Source organism: Orycteropus afer, unplaced genomic scaffold (genome assembly GCF_000298275.1).
Source record: "Orycteropus afer afer isolate SDZICR_OR568_19922 unplaced genomic scaffold, OryAfe1.0 scaffold00078, whole genome shotgun sequence".
Lineage (NCBI taxonomy): Eukaryota > Metazoa > Chordata > Mammalia > Tubulidentata > Orycteropodidae > Orycteropus > Orycteropus afer.
Genome location: NW_006921665.1, coordinates 2,954,183 through 2,974,389, shown reverse-complemented (window position 1 = coordinate 2,974,389; position 20,207 = coordinate 2,954,183). Strand labels below are relative to the sequence as shown.

Sequence of the window (20,207 nt, the reverse complement as noted above, 5' to 3'; positions counted from 1 at the left end):
AGGTCGCTGTCACACCGTAGCTCCGTATGTCTCCTTTTTTTGGTATTTTCATGCAAAATCTTCTGCTAGTTGGGGTTTAGTCCACTTCTGTATCCTTCCCTTCAAGTCTCAGGGGTCCAAGATTATCTTCTGTGTCTGTGTTAATTGGTTTCCTTTTCTTTGTTGAAGAGGGTCTGTGAAGTCCTTCTGCCTAGTCTGCCATCTTGCTGGAACTCGTCCATTTTTGAATTATTTTTCAATTTTATTTCAAAACTTTACTTGAATGTGCTATTAATGATGTATTTGATAATTTCTGCATTCTGTTGGATCACCTGTCCTTAGATTGGGCACAAATATGGATCTCTTCCAGTCATTTGACCAGGTAACTCCCTTCTAAATTTCTTGGCATAAACAAATGAGCACTATAAGCATTGCATCAATTTGTTGAAATGTCAGTTGGTATTCCTTCAATTCCTGGAGTTTTGTTTTTGACTAATGCTGTCAGTGCATACTGATCTTCTTCCCTCAGTATCTTTGGTTCTTGATCATATGCCACCTCTGAAATGTTTGAATGCTGACCAATTTTTTGGTACCAAAAAAAAAAAAACCTCATTGCCATCGAGTTGAATCCAACTCATAGCGACCCCTCCTTGGGTTTCCAAGGCAGTATCTCTACAGAAGTAGATTGCCCAATTTTCCTTCCAAGGAGTGGCTGGTGTGTTTGAACCACCAGCCTTCTGGTTAGCAGTCAAATGCCTTAGGCCCTATACCACCAGAGCTCCCATTTTTGCTACAGTGAGTACGTATTTCTTCCTTTTATTTATTTATTTTTTTAATTAGGATTCCAGCACTTATTTTGGGGCAACACAATGCAACTGATAATGGTCAGGTTTTGATCAGTTGGCTTCATTTTTCTGGGTATATGGAAATGAAGCTCTAACAGTGATTAGGCCTCCACTACATGCCTGGTCACAAGCCACTGTGTCTTCCTTCTTCTTTTTTTTTTTTTTTTTTTTTTTTTTTAGTTTAATAGTACAGTGAACCCCCCATGTACCTATAACCTTAGCTTCAAAAACTATCAGCTAATGGATAATATTCTTTCTTTCTTTTTTAAAATTCCTTCACCCATATCAAATCTGTCTCTTAATTATCCATCTATTTTCCCTCCTATCCCCTCCTCTCCTATCCCTGCTAACCAACAAAGAAAATTTCCTCCCCTGTGTAAATCTTTTATTGACTTTTTATAATACTGGACTCATACAATATTTGTCCTTCTGTGACTGACTCATTTCACTTAGTATAATGTCCTCAAAATTCATCTATGTCATGAGGTGATTCACTTATTCTTCATTATTCTTTAATGTTTCATAGTATTCCATTAAAGAAAACAACAACTGGACTAATAAGCAGCATTGTAATAAATGGAGAGAAGATTGAAGTTGTCAAAGATTTCATATTACTTGGTTCCACAACCAACACCAATGGAAGCAGCAGTCAAGAAATCAGATGACATATTGCACTGGGCAAATCTGCTGCGAAAGAGCTCTTTAACGTACTGGAGAGCAGAGATATTTCTTTGAAGAATAAGGTGCCCCTAACCCAAGCCATGGTGTTTTCAATTACCTCCTGTGCATGCGAAAGCTGGACAATGAATAAGGAGGAAAGAAGAAAAGTTAATGCTTTTGAGTTGAGGTGTTGGCAAAGAATACTGAAAGTACCATGGACTGCCAGAATACCTAATGAATCTGTCTTGGAAGAAGTGCAGCCAGAATGCTCCTTGGAAGAGAGAATGGCCAGACTTTGTCTGACCTACTTTGGTGATGTTGTCAGAAGGGACCCTTCCGTGCAGAAGTATATCATGCTTGGTAAAGTGGAGGGTCGGCAAAAAAAGGGGAAGGCCCTCAACAAGATGGTTTGACACAGTGGCTATAACAATTGGCTCAAGTATAGCAATGATTTTGAGGATGGTGCAGGACCAGGCAGTGTTTCATTCTGTTGTACATAGGGTTGCTATGAGTTGGAGCTGACTCAATGGCACCTAACACCAGTATTCTGTTGTGTGTATGTACCATAGTTTGGTTATCCATTTGTCTATTGACGGGCACTTAAGTTTTTTCCATCTCTTTGCTATTGTAAATAGTGCTATGATGAACATAGATGTGCATGTATCTATTCATGTCCTGGGTCTTACCTTTTTAGGATATATTGGTAGTAATGAGATTGCTGGATCAAATGGTATTTTCATTTCCTTTTTTTTTAATTTTATTGTGATTTGGGTGAAAGTTTACAGAGCAAATTCATTTTCGATACAGCAATTCATACACATTTTGTATCATGACATTGACTGCAATTCCCCACAATGTAATAGCTCTTTTCATACTTCCTCCTTGTAGTTACCTCTTCCCTGTGTCCTTCCCTCCCATGCACTCCCACTCCCCAAACTGTCTCCTGTGCATACACTGCCCTTCTGTTCTTCCATGATTGATTGCTCCAAGTAATGTATCTACCTGATGTAAAAGTTCAGCCCATATGTCTGCCTATTATTTGGCTAGAAGCCACAGGAGTGAGTTTAATTCCAGACCTGAAGGATAGCTAGGGGCCATAGTCTCAGGGGTCTCACCAGGCTCTATCAGACCAGCAAACCTGTTTTTTTTTAATGATTTTGAGTTTTGTTCTACATTGTTCTTCCACTCTATCCAAGATCTCCTACACTGATCCCCCTACAAGAGGTTGACAGTGGTAGCTGGACACCATCTAGTTCTTCTGGTCTCATGGTCATATAGGTTGAGGATTGAATGATGTACTACTCCCTTGGACTAATTGTTTCCATGTGTCTTTGGTTTTCTTCATTCTTCTTTGCTCTGGATGAGGAGAGACCCACCATTAGCACTTGCAAGCTTTTAAGATTCCAGTCACTGCTCACTAAAGTAGGATATGGAATGATGATTTTTTGTAGTATTTTATGCCAATTGAGCTTGATGTCCCCTGCAACTATGGTCTCTAGCCCACAGGTCCAGTTACTCGCTCCCTTTGGGTAGCTAGCTGTGGCCAAGAAGTCACCACAACCTTGTCCCTTGTCAGCTCTATTACATACCTGGAGATTCTTATAACACATACAAATAAGCTTGTAGAAATATCATCTGCCAACCCTATATATGGTCATGGGTATACTCCCCCCTACCTAGACATACCTGATTGTTCAACCTGTCCACCCATCTATCCACCCTAGATGAATGTTTGCCATCACTGACAACACAGTACTGTATGTGCAACAGCGTTCATCTTTGTTGTCTGTACCTCCCATGCACCTCTCTTTGTCTTTCCCTTCCTCAGTGCCACAATGTCAATGATTCACATTTGGTATGCTGCCCTTCCCTTCACCCAAATCAATACTTGTCTCTATCTATCTAACAGTGTTCCCTCCCCTCCCCTTCCACCCCTGGTAACCAACAAAGAAAGTTTCATTCCATGTATAAACCTTTCCTTGGCTTTTTACATTAATGAACAAATATAATATTTGTCCTTTTGTGATTGACTTATTTCACTCAGCATAATGTCCTCCAAGCTCATCCATGTTATGTGGTGTTTTGTAGAGTCTTCATCATTCTTTAGTGCTGCATAGTATTTCATTGTGTGTATGTATCATAGTTTGGTTTTCCATTCTTCTGTTGATGGGCACCTAGGTTGTTTCCATGTTTTTGCTATTGTAAATAGTGCCTAGATGAACATGGGTGTGCATATATTTGTTCTTGTCCTGTCTTTCACTTCTTTAGGATTTATATCTAGTAATGAGATTGATGGATCAAATGGAATTTCTAATTCCAATTTTTAAGGAATCATCATACTGCTTTCCACAGTGGTTGTATCATTTTACAGTACCACTAGCAGTGTCTAAGAGTCTCAATCTTTCCACATCCTCACCAGCATTTGTTATTTTTTGTCTTATTGAACTTGCTATTAGTACTGTGGCAAGATGGTATCTCGTTGTTTTGATTTGCATCTCTCCAGTGGCTAATGATCATGAACATTTCTTCATGCATTTGTTGGCCAAATGAATATCCTCTTTGGTGAAGCATTTGTTCATGTCTTCTGCCTATTTTTAAATTGGATTGTTTGTCTTTTTGTTGTTGATGTGTTGGAGTTTTCCATAAATTTTAGAGATAAGTCCCTTGTCAGATGTCTTGTTGGGAATATTTTTTCCCAATCTGTAGGTTCTCTTTTTACTCTTTTGGAGAAGTCTTTTGAAGCACATAAAAATTTGAGTTTTAGAAGATCCCATTCATCTAGTTTATCTTCTGCTGTTTGTGCATTTTGGGTTATGCTTCATAATCTATTTAGGCCATAAATTAAGGCCCCTAAATTTGCCCCTAGTTTTTCCCTGAGGAAATTTATTGCTTTAGGTTTCACATTTAAGTCTTTGATCTGGAGTTAGTTTTGTGTATTGTATGAGGTACAGATCTTGTTTAATTTTTCTGCAAATAGATATTCAGTTTTGCCTATACCATGTGTTAAAGAGACCATCTCTTCCCCATTTAATGCATTTCAGCCCTTTGTCAAAAATCAGCTGACCATAGGTCGATAGATCTATTTCTGGGTTCTCAATTCTATTCCACTGGTTTGTGTGTCTGTCATTGTACCAATACCAGGCTGTTTTGACTACTGTGGCTGTATAGTAGGTTTTGAGATCTGGGAGTGTGAGACCTCCTGCTTTGTTCTTCAATAGTGCTTTGCTTATCTGAGGTCTCTTTCCTTTCCACGTAAAATCAGTGATTGGTTTTTCCATATCCTTAAAGAATGTTGATGGGATCTGGATTGGGATTGCATTGAATGTATAGATTGTTTTAGGTAGTATTGACATTTTCAAAATGTTCAATCATCCTATCCATGAGCATGGTATGTTCTTCCATTTATGTAGATCTCTTATGGTTTTTTGAAGTGGTGTTTTGTAGTTTTCTTTGTATAGGTCTTTTGTGTCCCTGGTAAGATTTATTCCCAACTATTTTATATTTTTGGTGGCTATTGTAAATGGTATTGATTCCCTTATTCCCTTTTCAGCAATCTCTTTGCTGGTGTAGAGGAATCCAACTGATTTTTGTTTGTTGATCTTTTATTCTACTACTATGCTAAATCTCTCAATTAGTTCCAGTAGTTTTCTTGCTAAATCTCTTGAGTTTTCTATGTATAGGAATATATCATAAGCAAATAGGGATAGTTTTACTTCCTCCTTACCAATTTGGATGCCTCTGATTTCCCTGTCTTGCCTTATTGCTCTGGCTAGGGCTTCTAATACAATGTTGAATAGAAGTGGTGATAGAGGGCATCCTTGTCTGGTTCCTGTTGCAAGGTGAATGGTTTCAGTCTCTCTCCATTGAGAATAATGTTGGCTGTTAGTTTTTCATATATGCCCTTTATTATGTTGAGGAATTTCCCTTCTATTCTTATTTTGCTGAGAGTTTTGATCAAGAATGGGTGTTGGATTTTATCAGATATCTTTTCTGCATCAAATGATATAATCATGTATTTCTTTTTCTTTATTTTACTTATATGATGGATGATGTTGATTGTTTTTCTAATGTTGAACCATCCTTGCATACCTGGCATGAACCTCACTTGGTCATAATGTATTATTTTTTTATATATTGTTGGAGTTTATTGGCTAGGATTTTGTTGAAGTTTTTTGTGTCTACATTCATGAGGGATGTTGTTGTTGTTGTTATGTGCCGTCGAGTCGGCCCCGACTCATAGCGACCCCTCCTTGGGAGGGATATTGGTCTGTAATTTTCCTTTTTAGAGATGTCTTTGCTTGGTTTTGTTATGAAGGTCATGCTTGCTTCATAAAATGAACTTGGGAAGATTCCAGTCTTTTCTATGTTCTGGAATAGTTTGAGTAGGATTGGTTTCAGTTTTTCTCTGAACATTTGGTAGAATTCCCCAGTGAAACCATATGGACCAGGACTTTTGTTTTTTTGGCAGTTTTTTAATGACCTGTTCAATTTCTTTTTCGTTGGGTCTGTTCAACTTTTCCACTTCAGTCTGTATTAGTTTAGATAAGTAGTATGTTTCTAGAAATCTGTCCATTTTTTTTAGATTTTCAAATTTTTTGGAGTACAGTTCTTCATAGTATCCTGAAATTTTCCTTTTTATTTCAGTTGGGTCTGTTGTGACATTGCCCATTTCATTTCTTATTCATGTTATTTACACTTTCTCCATTTCCTTTGTTTAGTTTGCCTGTGGTTTGTCAATTTTATTAATCTTTTTAAAAAAACGATCTCTGGTCTTTCTATTGTCTTTCTATTTTCTGTTTCCTTTTTTTCTGCTTGGATCTTTATTATTTCCTTTCTTCTGGTGACTGTAGGCTTTTCTTGCTGTTCTTTTTCTAATTGTTGGAGATGTTGGGTTAAAGTGTTTATTTAGTTTCTTTGTTCTATTTTGATGCATGCATTTATTGCTATAAATTGGCCTCTGATCACTGATTTTGCTGTGTCCTAAAGATTTTAGTATGTTGTGTTTTCATTCACATTTGATTCAAGGAATATTTTAATTTCATTTTTTATTCTTTCTACTAGCCAGTCATTTTTGAGGAGGGTGTTGCTCAGTTTCCATGTGTTTACTCTTTTCCTGTTGATCTTCCTATTGCTGATTTCTAATTTCATAGCATTGTGGTCTGAGAAGATGCTTTGCAGTACTTCAATGTTTTTAAATTTATTAAGGCTTGCTTTATGGCCTAACATATGGTCTATCATGGAGAATGTTCCATGTGCACTGGAAAAGAATGCATATTATGCTGTTGTTGAGTAAAGTGCTTTGTAGATATGTAGAGGTCAAGTTGGTGGATTGTGTTGTTTAGCTCTTCTGCATCTTTGTTGAATTTCTTTTCAGTTGTTCTATCTTTCATTGAAAGTAGTGTATTAAAGTCTCCCACTATGACTATGGAGTCATCTATTCACCTTTTCAACTCTTTTAAAGTCTGATTTATGAATTTTGGAGCTCTTTCATTGGGTCCATAGATATTTATTATGGTTGTATCTTCTTGTTCAATTGATCTTTTAATCATTATATAATGTTCTTCCTTGTCTTGTATGGTCGTTTTAGTCTTAAAGTCAATTTTGTCAGAAATTAATATTGCCACTCCTGCTCTTTTTTGGTTGCCATTGGCTTTATATGTCTTTTTCCAACATTTGATTATGAGGCTGTGTTTCTTTGTCTTTCAGATGTGTCTCCTGTAGACAGCATAAGGATGTGTTATGTTTTCTTATCCAGTCTGCTGCTCTCCATGGCTTGAGTGGTGAATTTAATCCATTGACATTCAGTGTAATTATCAACAAGTATCAATTTGTTGCTTCATTGTGTTACATGTTTTTTCATGGTGTTGCTGATTTCTTTGTTCTGTATAATTTTCTGTGCTGAGCTCCTTATGTTTATGGATCATGTTATCATTTCCTTTGTTGCTGTTGTTTTAGTATTTGCTAAATATTTGTGCTTTCCCTCTTTTTTTATTGTGATATGAAGTTTTGTCATTTTTCTTTGAGGTTACCCTGTGATTTATAATTTTCTTCCCAAGTTTAGAATACTCTATTCTATCTTGCAACTCTCTTGACTTCTTCAACATTTAGAAATTCTGTAACTACACTATTTTTCCCTTTCTTTTTTAAAAAAATTTTATTGTGCTTTGGATGCAAATTTACAGAGCAAAATTTGTCCAACAGTTTGCATATGTTTGATTTTGTGTCCTGATTACCATCCCCAACCATAACAAACTCTTCATCCCTCCCATCCCTGTGACTTCCCCTTCCCTGTGCCCTTCTGAACTATGTACTCCTGTCTGTCCAGCTTTCCTCCTATGAGAATGCTGTCTGTCTGTTGCCCCATGGCCAATTGCGTGAAGGGGTGTGTTGGTTTGTAGTTGTCCTCATTTGCCAATTGATGTCTGTGGTTTCCTGTTTACAATCTTGTAAACTTATTTTACTTTGGATTCCATAACTGGGTTGGTATCTGGGTTATGTCATCACATATGTTAATGGTCATTTGTTGTTTTCTGTTGTTGGTTCTCTGTCCAAAGGACTCCCTTTAACATCTCTTACATTTGTCTGGTTTTAACAAATGCCCTTAATTTCTGCTTATCTGGAAATGTCCTAATTTTAAGATCATATTTGAGGGATAATTTTGCCAGGTATATAATTCTTGGTTGAAATTTTTTTTTTTCTGTCAGAGTTTTATGTATACCATCCCATTACCTTCTCCCCTGCATGTTTTCTGTCAAGAAATCAGAGCTTAGTCTTATTGGTTGCCCTTTGTGGGTAACTTTTAGTTTCTTCCATGCTGGTTTCAGGATTCTTTCTTTGTCTTTGGTTTTGGTGAGTTTGATGATGATATATCTTGGTGATTCTTTTTTGGGATCTATCCTCTTTGGGATTCATTGGATTTCTTGAATGGATATATTCTTGTGTTTCATCATAAAAGGGAAATTCTCTTCCAACAAATCTTTGACTATTTTCTCTATGATTTTATTTGTCTCTCCCAGTGCTGGATGGTATCCTACATGAACAAAACAAACAAAAAACAAATCTGGGTGGTGAGGTGGGGCAGCATACTCAAGCTCCATCAGAACAGACAGACTGGGATGGAATTCCTGCCAGCCCAGAAGGTGTGTGGAGGTGAGGGATGGCCGCACCTCTGTTCACCAACAGGATGTGGGGTGTAAGGGTATCACACCTTTCCAGTCGTCTGGCTCCAGTATGTCTGTGCTGTCCTTGGCAAGTGGAGCCTATTCTTAGGTCCCAGGAATCTGAACTAGAACACTGTCAGTTTAAATATCCAAAATGGCTGATCCACTTGTAAACAATCAAAATGGACAGTCAAAATTCCACAGCTCAGTTTGTCTTTCTCTTTGCTGTTTCCATTTTTAGTCATTACCCACCAGTGCAGTTGTCCATGCAGCCCTTGGCAAGAAGGGCCAATTTTTAGGTTAATTCTCAGGTCCTAACACCACTTGGAAATACTCAAACTGTCTGGGCCTTTAGGATTGCTGAAAGTCCACAGCTCCATTTGTCTCCTTATTCACTGTTTTCATGCAGGTTCCACTACTTAGAGGTTAATCCACTTCTGTATCGTTCCTTCCAAAGCTCATGGCTCCAGGATCATCTTCTGTATATGTGTCAATTGGTTTCTCTTTTCTTTGTTGAAGAGAGTCTCTGTAGCTTGTCTGTCATTCTACCATCTTACTGGAAGTCTATTTCTGTTTTCTTTTGATGTTTCCTGAATCATTCAATTTTTTGCCCATGCAGTCCCTCAGTATTACAATGCCAGGCTTGAATACTTTTTTTTCTTCAGTTCCTTCATCTTGAAAAATATCTAGTGTGTTAATTTCAGGTCTTTACTTTGTCTTCTTGAGCTGCCCTTTCTAATCTTATGTTCATCTCTTTTATGTCACCATTTCTTTCATTTTCTTTAGCTTCTGAACATTCCAGAACAACTTTCAGAGTTTCTTTTGGTCTTTTCTTTCATGTCTTTTTTATGACTTTTTGTTTTCTTCATGTATAAAGTCCTTGATGTCATTCTACCACTCATTTATGTTCAATGCATCAAATCTATTCTTGAGATAGTCTCTAAATTCACGTGGAATATGCTCAAGGTTGTATCTTGGCTCTCATGGACTTCTTTTAATTTTCATTAGCTTCAAATTGAACTTGTATATGAGCAATTGATGGTCTGTTCTACTCATGAACAGACCTTGTTCTGACTTTGGCCTTGTTCTGACTCATGATATTGAACTTCTCCATCAGATTTTCATAAAATTGAACTTCTCTGAAGATGCAGTACAATTTGTTTCCTATATATTCCATTCAGTGAGGTGTATGTGTATAGTCACTCTTTCTGTTGTCAAGAATGGTATTTTCAATGAATAAGTCATTGGTCTGGCAAAATTCTATCATGCAATCTCTGGCATAATTTCTATCACCAAGTCTTATTTTCCAACTACTGAATCTTCTTTTTTTGTTTCCAACTTTTGTATTCCAATCATCAGTAATTATCAATGCGTCTTGGTTGCATGTTTGATCAATTTTTGACTGCAGATGGTGGTAAAAATCTTCAATTTCTTTGTCTTTAGATTAGCATTTGGTGCATAAATTTGAAAACAGTTGTGTTAACTGGTCTTCCTTGTAGACATATGGATATTATCATTGACAGTACGGTACTTCAGGATAGATCTTGAAATGTTCTTTTAGATTATGAATGTGATACCAAACTAAAAAGCCAAACTTGCTGCCATTGACTCATAGTGATCTGCATTGGGTTTCCAAGGCTGTAAATCTTTACAGAAGCAGACTGCCTCATCTTTCATGGAGCCGCTTGTGGGTTCAAATGACTGACCTTTTGGTTAGCAGACAAATGCCTTAACTACTACACCCTCAGAGCTCCATGAATGTGATGCTATTCCTCTTCAATTTGTCATTCATGGCATAGCCGAGTATGTGCTTGTCTGATTCACAATGGCCAATACCAGGCTATTTCAGCTCACTAATGCCTAGGACCATCACTCATCTGTCAGTTTGTCATACTGTAGTGGCTTGTGTGTTGCTGTGAGGCTGAAGGCTACACCACTGGTATTTCAAATACCAGCAGGATCATCCATGGTGGACAGGTTTCAGTGAAGCTTCCAGACTGAAAGAGGCTCAGAAGAAGGAAGGGGCCATCCACTTCAAAGAAATGGGCAGTGAAAACCTTATTAATAGCAGTGAAACACTGTCTGATATATTACTGCAAAACTTTCTGAATAGCCCTGAAGCATTGTCTGATATAATGCCAGAAGATGAGCCCCTCAGGTTGGAAGGCACTCAAAATACAACTGGGGAGAGCTGTCTCCTCAGAGCAGAGACGACCTTAATGATGTGGATGGAGTAAAGTTTTTGGGACCTCCATTTGCTGATGTGGCATGACTCAAAATGAGAAGAAACAGCTGCAAACATCCATTAATAATCAGAACATGGAATGTGTGAAGTATGAATCTAGGAAAATTGGAAGTTATTAAAAATGAAATGGGACACATAAAAATTGATATCCTAGGCATTGGTGAGCTAAAATGCACTGGTTTTGGCCATTTTGAATCAGACAACCATATAATCTACTATGCTAGGAATGAGAAATTGGAGAGGAATAGTATGGTATTCATCATCACAAAGAACATTTCAAGATCTATCCTGAAGTATAATGCTGTTAGTGATAGGGTAATATCTATATGCCTATAAGGAAGACCTTTGGTAGTGTAGTGCCTAAGGCACTTGAATGCTAACCAGAAGGCTGGCAGTTCAAGCCCATCAGTTACTCTTCAGAAGGAAGGCTGGGCAATCTACTTCCGTAGTGATACTGCCTCAGAAACCCAAGGAAAGGTCACTATGTGTTGGGTCCAACTCAATGACACATAACAACAATAACATAAGGAAGACCAGTTGATATTACTATTATTCAAATTTATGCACCAACCACCAATGCCAAAGATGAGGATATTGAGGATTTTTGCCAACTTCTGCAGTCTGAAATTGACCACATATATAATCAAGATGTATTGATTATCACTGGTGATTGGAATGCAAAAGTCAGAAACAAAGAAGAATCACAAGTAGTTGGAAAATATGACCTTAGTGATAGAAATAACACTGGAGATTGCATGATAGAATTTTGCAAGACCAACAACTTATTCATTGCAAATAATTTTTTTTTTTTCAACAACACAAACAGCAGCTGTACACATGGGCTTCACCCAGTGGAGTATACAGGAATCAGGTTGACTATATCTGTGGAAAGAGGTGATGGAGAAGCTCAATATCTTCAGCCAAAACAAGGCTAGGAGCTGACTGTGGAACAGACCATCAACTGCTCATATACAATTTCAAGTTGAAACTGAAGACAATTGAAACAAGTCCATGAGAGCCAAAATATGACCTTGATTATATCCCTCCTGACTTCAGAGACCATCTAAAGATTAGATTTGATGCATTGAACACCAGTGATTGAAAACTAGAGGAATGTAGGATGACATCAAGAACATCATCCATGAAGAAAGCAAAAGTTAATTTAAAAAGACAGAGAGGGAAGAAAAGACCAAAATGGAGGTGAGAAGAGACTCTGAAATTTCCTCTTGAATGGAGAGTAGCTAAAGCCAGTGGAAGAAATGACAAGATAAAAGAGCTGAACAGAAGATTTCAAAGAGCAGTTTGAGAAGACAAAGTCAATTATTATAATGAAATGTGCAAAGATCTGGAGTTAGAAAACCAAAAAGGAAGAACATCCTCAGCATTTCTCAAACTGAAAGAACTGAAGAAAACATTCACACCTCAAATTGAAATATTGAAGGATTCTATGGGCAAAATATTGAATGATTCAGGAAACATCAAAAGAAGATGGAAGGAATACATTGAGTCACTGTACCAAAAAGAATTGGTCGATGTTCATCCATTTCAGGAAGTGACATATGATCAAGAACCAATGGTACTGAAAGAAGAAGTCAATGCTGCACTGAAGGAATTGGTGAAGAACAAGTCTCCAGGAATTGATGGAATACCCATTGAGATGTTTCAACAAATGGGTGCTACACTTGAGGCACTTACCTATGTGTGCCAAGAAATTTAGAGGATAGTTACCTGGCCAACTGACTGGAAAAGATACATATTTATACCCATGCCAAAGAAAGATAATCTTACAGAATGTGGAAATTATTGAACAATAGAATTAATATTATGCACAAGTAAAATCTTGCTGAAGATAATTAAAAAATGTTTGCCTCAGTATATTGACAGAAATGCAAACTGGATTCAGAAGAGCATGTGGAATAAGGGATGCCATTGCTGATGTCAGATGGATCTTGGCCAAAAGCAAAGAATACCAGAAAGATGTTGACTTATGTTTTATTGACTATGCAAAAGCATTTAATTGTGTGGATCATAACAAATCATGGATAACATTGAGAAGATAAGAATTCCAGAATGCTTAATTGTGCTCATGAGGAACCTATACATGGACCAGAGGCTGTCATTCAAATAGAACCAGGGGATACTGCATGGTTTAAAATCAGGAAGGGAGTGTGTCAGGTTTGTATCCTTTCACCATACTTATTCATTCTGTAGGCTGAGCAAATAATTCGAGAAGCTAGACTATATGCAGAAGAGATTATCAACAGGATTGAAGGAAGACTCATTAGCAACCTGCAATATGCAGAAGACACAACTTTGCTTGCTGAAAGTGAGGATGATTTGAAGTACTTACTGATAAAGATTAAAGACTACAGTCTACAGTATGGATTACATCTCAACATAAAGAAAATGAAAATCCTCACAGTAGGACCAATAAGCAGCATCACAATAAATGGAGAAAAGATTGAAGTTGTCAAAGATTTCATTTACTTGGTTTCACAATCAACACCAATGGAAGTAGCAGTCAAGACAACAGACAATGTATTCCACTGGGCAAATCTGCTGCAAAAGACCTGTTTAAAGTGCTAAAGAGCAAAGACATCTCTTTGAAGACTAAGGTGAGCCTAACCCAAGCCATGGTATTCTCAGTCATCTCATATGCATTTGAAAGCTAGAAACATATTTTATATTTTTAAGTCACGCTAAAAATAATTTACAGAAATAGGAACAAAATAATAGTGTATTACTTTTCTATTACTATGTAATAAATTGATACTATGCCACTAGATCTCCCTAAAATTTAGCAGCTTAAAAAAAAAATAAATAAATAAAGTGAATCCTAGCAAAGCAATACTTAAAAAGAAAGAAAGAAGAAAGAAAGCTGGACAATGAATAAGGAAGACCAAAGAAGAGTTGATGCTTTTGAGTTGTGGTGTTGGTGAAGAATACTGAAAGTAGTATGGACTGCTAAAAGAACTAACAAATCTGTCCTGGAAGAAGTGCAGCCAGAATGCTCCTTAGAAGCAAGAATGACCAGACTTCATCTTACCTACTTTGGTGATGCTGTCAAAAGGGACCATTCCCTGGAGACGGATACCATTCTTGGTAAAGTGGAGGGTCAGTGAAAAAGGGGAAGGCACTCAATGAGATGGATTGACACAATGGCTGCAATGATGGGCTCAGGTATAGCAATGATTGTGAGGCTGGTGCAGGACTGGACAGTGTTTAGTTGTGTTGTACATCACTGTGAGTCAGACCTGACTCAATGACACTTAACAACAAGATAACAAAATTGCCTAGGATATCCATCTGCCAGCATTCCATTTTATTTTTGACAACTTCAAGTTTTCCTTAGTTCTTACTTCATCCATCCCATGTTCTGATTAATAATGGATGTTTGCAGCTGTTTTCTACTCATTTTGAGTCATACCACATCAGCAAATGATAGTCTCAAAAGCTTTACCATCCATTTCATTAAGGTCTACCCTACTTTGAGGTGGCAGCTTTTCCCCAGTCATATTTAAAATGCCTTCCAACCTCAGTGGTTCACTTCTGATATTATATGAAAGAATGTTCAGCAATTCAAAAGGCTTTCATTGGTCATTTTTTTTCAGAAGTCATGTTCTTCCTAATAGTTTGTTTTAGTCTGGAAGCTCCACTGAAACCTGTCCACCATGGATGACCCTGCTGATATGTCAGGTATTGGTGACTTAGTTTTTAGAATCACAGGAACATGTAAGCTGCCACATGTAAGCTACCACAGTATGACATATTGACAGATGAGAGGTGAAATAAGCTCCATAGGTCTTGTAATTTATAGGAAATTCCATGTTCACTTTGTTCAGACATCCCAAGGGCCAGTGCAATGGGAAGCACAAAGAGAATTGTTCTTTGCAGATCTGAGTCCCCAGTCAGATGTCTGGGGCATTTATATATTCTTCTTTGTGATTAATACTCCAGCTATACTCCTCTTGACAAAAGGAAACAGAAAAAAAGGTACAGGTCACCCAATTATGGGCCTGTTGTGTGCACTAGGAACTTTGGTGGTATAGTGGTTAAGGTGTTTGGCTGCTAATCAAAAGATTGGTAGTTTGAATCCACTGTTTTGTTTCTCATATTGTTCACTCTCAGTTGCTCTACTCTTATATCCACTAACTCTATGAGGATCAGAATTTGTGTCCATTGTATTTATGAATCTAACCCTTGCACACCCAACTCCAAACTCACTGCCATTGAGTCAGTTTTGACCCCATTGGGTTTCCAAGGCTGTAAATCTTTATGGAAGCAGATTGCCTCAACTTTCTTCTGTGGAGTGGCTGGTGGATTCAAACCATCAGGCTTCTGTAGCAGCCAAATGTCTTAACTACTACACCATCAGAGCTCCTGGGGCACACAATAGGCCCATAATTGGTTGATCTGATTTATGATGGAAATCTGCAGGGATAATGAACCATGTAGAGTAGTTAGGAGTTCCTGGGTGAGGCAAACGTTTAAATGCTGGGCTACTAACTGAAAGCTCAGCAGTTTGAATCTACCCAGAGGCACCTCAGAAGAAAGACATGGTGATCTGCTTTTGAAGATCACAGCCACTGAAAACCCTATGGAGCACAGTGCTACTCTGACAAATATGCAGTCACCATGAGTTGGAGTTGACTCAACAGAAACTTTTTTTTTTGTTTGTTTGTTTGTTTGTTTGGTAGGGTAATTGAGATTTCATGACGTTAGATCAGAGCATATTTTGAACTCAAATTGAGACTTCATGCTCCCCAGCCTGGCCTAGCAAGTAAGAAAAAGAGAAGGTACATTACAGTGATACTGACACAATCTAAACTGAAGATCTGTATTGAATCTTCACACACCAAATAACACAGCAACAGAACACATGAAGAGAAAAGTGAAGGAAACACATGAGAAATCAACCAAAGTACAGAACTAATCATGCCAGTGGATCACAAAGACCATCTGTGATAAAGTGAAGGACAGCCATTGTGTTGAGCCCAGGTACCTTTATAACCCTTCCAGTTACCAAGATGCAGCTGTGTAAAATCTGAGCTGGGGGAGCCCTAAGGACTGTAGCATGACATCAGGGATTGAGAAAGAGAATATATTACACACCTCAAAAGAATGGGTTGTCTGATTTGCCTGCCTACATTAGTGGGGTTTCCCTTTCCTGATTATTTTCTCTTCATTTTCAGATTGTGGCCAAGAGATACAGAGATTTTGAATTTCCTTCTGAAATGACTGGCCTCTGGAGATATTTGAACAATGCCTACGCTAGGGATGAGTTCACAAACACGTGTCCAGCCGACCAGGAGATTGTACACGCATATTCAGATGTTGCAAAAAGAATGAAGTGAAGTCGGGCTGTTTTCTGTTTTGTTTCACAGATAAGTGAGCTAGGCTACAAAAAGAGTGTGTTCTATGTATTTTCTCCCAATGCCCACCCTTTGGGAAATAATGCTCTTAGAGTAATGCCACTCAATGCCAAATGACGTGTGGTCTTTAGCATCTTATTTGTGTATCTGAACATTCCCAATATCTATTGCTGTTCACATCCAGTTTGGTTGTGTTAGATTCTGTCTTTAACATCCAGAAAATTTAATCTATGATATTTAGGACATGTGTTTTGTAGTTTAAGTTTCAAAGCAAACTAGATTTTGATTGAATTCTTCCTTCATTTTTTTTTTTTTAAATTGCTTTGTCTCTGATAATTGGTTTTTATAATCATATATAGCTTGCTTTTATCCTCTAAAATATTAGTTTAATTTTTTCAAAATGGAAAAACTTTACTGGTTTTGTAATTACAAAATTACGTGTTTATTGTGGTATTTTAATACCTATGGGAGAATATAAAGAAGGAAGTAAAAGAAGTCACCTAAAATTTCACCACATTAGATAATGACTGATAACTTACTGGCGAGCATCCTTTAAATGTTCTCTCTCTTTCTGTCCCTCTCTCTCACACACACACTATACACACAGTTTTGGATTCATGTATGGGATCATGCTACTTTATTTTGAGGGACTATTAGGAGTCATCCATGTTGCTTTTGTTGTTAGTTGACATCCAGTCAGCTTCAATTCATGGTGACCTTGTGTATAACAGAATGTTATGTTACCTGATTCTGCACCATATTCATAACTATTGCTATGTTTGAATCCATTTTTTTTTGGCCACTATGTCAAAACTCTCACCAAGGACCTCCCTCACTCTCATCAACCCTCTACTTTACCAACTTTTCATAGAATACTTAAAGCAAACAAAAAGATTTGGCTTTCCAGAGCTAGAGAATTCTGTGATCAGGCTTCCTGGAGGTAGAGGATTGTAGAGTTTGCAAAAGAGCAGGGACCAGATTGGAAGCCGTGCACCCCCACACTGCATTGTTTCTGCCTCTATGATGCTTGCAGCCTTGGGTTCCAGAAGAGGAAATGGAGGAGTGTGTACATTGGTGTCTTTAGTTCCTTTCTTTCCTGTACCTTCTCTTGCTCCCCACTCATGGAGACCATCCTCTCAGGAGGACTCTTAACATAATCTGCAAGTTGGAGAATCTCCCTGCCTTGTATTGAAATGTGAATCAAGCACACCTTGATTCCTTCTAATAGCTGCTGTCTCTAAGCACCTCTACCCTGCCCCCAAGAAAAAAATACAGTTGCTGTCAAATTGATTCAGATTTATGGAGACCTCATGTGTTTCAGAGTACAATTGGTGCTCTGCACATTGTGGCATTTATTCATGGGATGATGTGATGTGAGGCTAGCTTGGGCTCTGTTGCTTCCTTTCCCTTTTAGAGGCCGGGCAGGGAAAGTCTAGGCAAATTAAAGTGGGCAGTTCTGGTAAATGGTCAAGTTAGGGAGTAAGTGGAAACTCTTGACTCAAAAGGGATTGAGGTTTACCTGTGGCCTTCCCTCTTGCATCCCTTTAACACACCTCTTGTCAACAGCTTTGTGTGTGGGCTGGGTTCCTGGAAGGTCAAGATGATGCTGTTTAGATAGTCATCAAGAGTTCACAGGGTTTGACCATTATACATCAGGTGAAGTTCCTTTGACACACATCCTATAGAAAACCCCTTTTGTAGAGTTGGGTGTAGCATGTGGTTGATGCTAAAATGCTTATTTCTCATTTATTCATCAGCTCTATGGGTGATTCACTTGGGAGAAAGTAAATGCATTAAAATAGCTATTCTGAGATTTGGCAACAAATATCATCTAGTAAGAGAAAGCAAAGTCTGTAATATGGTGGTTACTTTCATTCCTGCCTTAATGGGTACCGTGGTCTTACCTAGGCAGCAGATCCCATAGTCAGCTTTGTTAACTGCACATTTTTGGAAGTTGAGTCTAGTGTATGTCACTGTTGATCATGTCATTCCACATTTTCTGAAATGTCAGATTTTAAAATCTAGTGTTTCAATGTTACATATCAATGTGGTAAATGAATAGACTGCCAGATGTCACTTCGTACTTTTAGATGTTAAAATGATCTACATGAACCATATGCCTTAAAAATTAAACAAGTTATAAAAATGTTTAAATGGAACCAATTTCTTTTGTGTGTGTGTGTTTAATTTTAAATAAAATGAACAGGAATGGGTTTCCTTTAAAATGGTAAGAGTGAATTTTAGCTGGAGAGGAGGTGTATTGAAGGTGAGATTGTTGCCGTATTTGAGTTCAGAACTGCAAATACATTTTTAACGGAGCCTTAAAGAGGCTGGAAATGACCCAGGTGACCTGTCCTTTATCCTTGCCCACCTGGCTGAAATAGAGGTCTTGCAGACTGTTCCACTTCTAAATGGAGTTGTTCAAAATCTGATGGTACCTTATAGTCTTCCCCTCCCCCAAACCTATTCTGTCCCCAGCTGCTCTTTACAGGCCCCTGCTGAGCACTGGAACTAAAAGTCTACATGTATGTGGGGAGGTGAGGAATATTCCAAGCTATTCTGTGAGCTTGAAACTTTTATTACATATGGTTTCTAACATAAAATGCATTTCCTCTTCAGAGCATATCATATAGAATGCAGATATGGTCAGTTGTGAACCGATTCCTCTCTTGAGGCTGATTCAAAGGTTCTTTGGTTGTGGAGAAGATCTCAGTTTCATTTCTATTTGTTCGAGAAACTGCCAATCGAGGGTGGGGAGCGGGCAGTTTTACTTCTGAACACAGAATCTCCAAAAGCAGACTAGAAAGGAACACAAGAGTATCCTGAGGTTATATTTTCTGTATCAAAACAAAAAAAAACCAAACTCACTGCCGTTGAGTCAATCTCAACTCATAGCGACCTCTCCTTGGGTTTCTGAGGCAGCATCACTAGAGAAGTAGATTGTCCAACCTTCCTTCTGAGGAATGGCTAGGGGGTTTGAACCTCCAGCCTTCTGGTTAGCAGTCAAATGCCTTAGGCACTACACCACTGCTAACAAGGACAAAATGATAAAATTTAGCCTCAGGAAGAACTTTTAGGGACCAGGAGTCTCAATGGATAATTTCCAGTCTGCAGATCAGTCTCCACAAAGAAGTGATGTATTCCCAAGTCCTGTACCCCTTCCCCCTCAACATGCACACAACACACACAAATATTCAAACATACATACATTCACACAGACTTACATTCAAATGTGTACACTCATCCACATTCACACACACCTACATACACATGCACACACATACACATACACACTTATACACATATACAGACTTGTATACACATGTTCTCTTGAATATATAAACATAATCACATTCACACAGATACACGTTCACATATGTGCACACAAACACATTGACAGACACAAACTTGTGTACAGACACATACATCCTTACACACATATACAAACATACACATTTTCAGATACATATTCACATGTACACATTCACATACACACAAACACATGCTCACATATGTGCAAACACACATGCAGACATTCATGCACACATATATACACTTGCACACTGCAGAATGAGGTCAGGGGCTCCCTTTTATCTTTTCAGTGACCAGTAGTACACTCTTAGCAACATTCCATCTTCCCTCCACCATGTTCAGTATTTCCCAAGTGTGGCTTTGGAAGAATTTTGAGGGAATGGTTTTGTACAAGAAAATTATCAATCAACCTTTGTTTTATTTGATAATAGAGAAAAATAAGCTGTGTTTTATTCTAAGAACATATAATTCACAAAGCCCTAAACACATAAAATGGTGTAGCATTTTGCCACATTTCAAGGCAATGGCCAATTAAAAGGTTCACATGTCTGGTGCCTGCTCATAGGTGACTCACTAGGACCTTGGTAGCCAGGGCTATCAGTGAGACCTTCCTGCCACCCAACTGACACCTGCC

General features: G+C 38.0%; 1 protein-coding gene across 1 annotated transcript in view; it reads left to right on the top strand.

Moving 5' to 3' along the window:
• CLIC6 (chloride intracellular channel 6) overlaps positions 1-16,243 on the top strand; it is a 129,212-nt gene extending 112,969 nt beyond the window's left edge. Inside the window, exon 6 of the mRNA XM_042781004.1 lies at positions 16,082-16,243. Within this exon, the coding sequence (XP_042636938.1) occupies positions 16,082-16,243 (162 nt within the window). The remainder of the gene's footprint in view (positions 1-16,081) is intronic.
• The last annotated feature ends 3,964 nt before the right edge of the window (positions 16,244-20,207 follow it).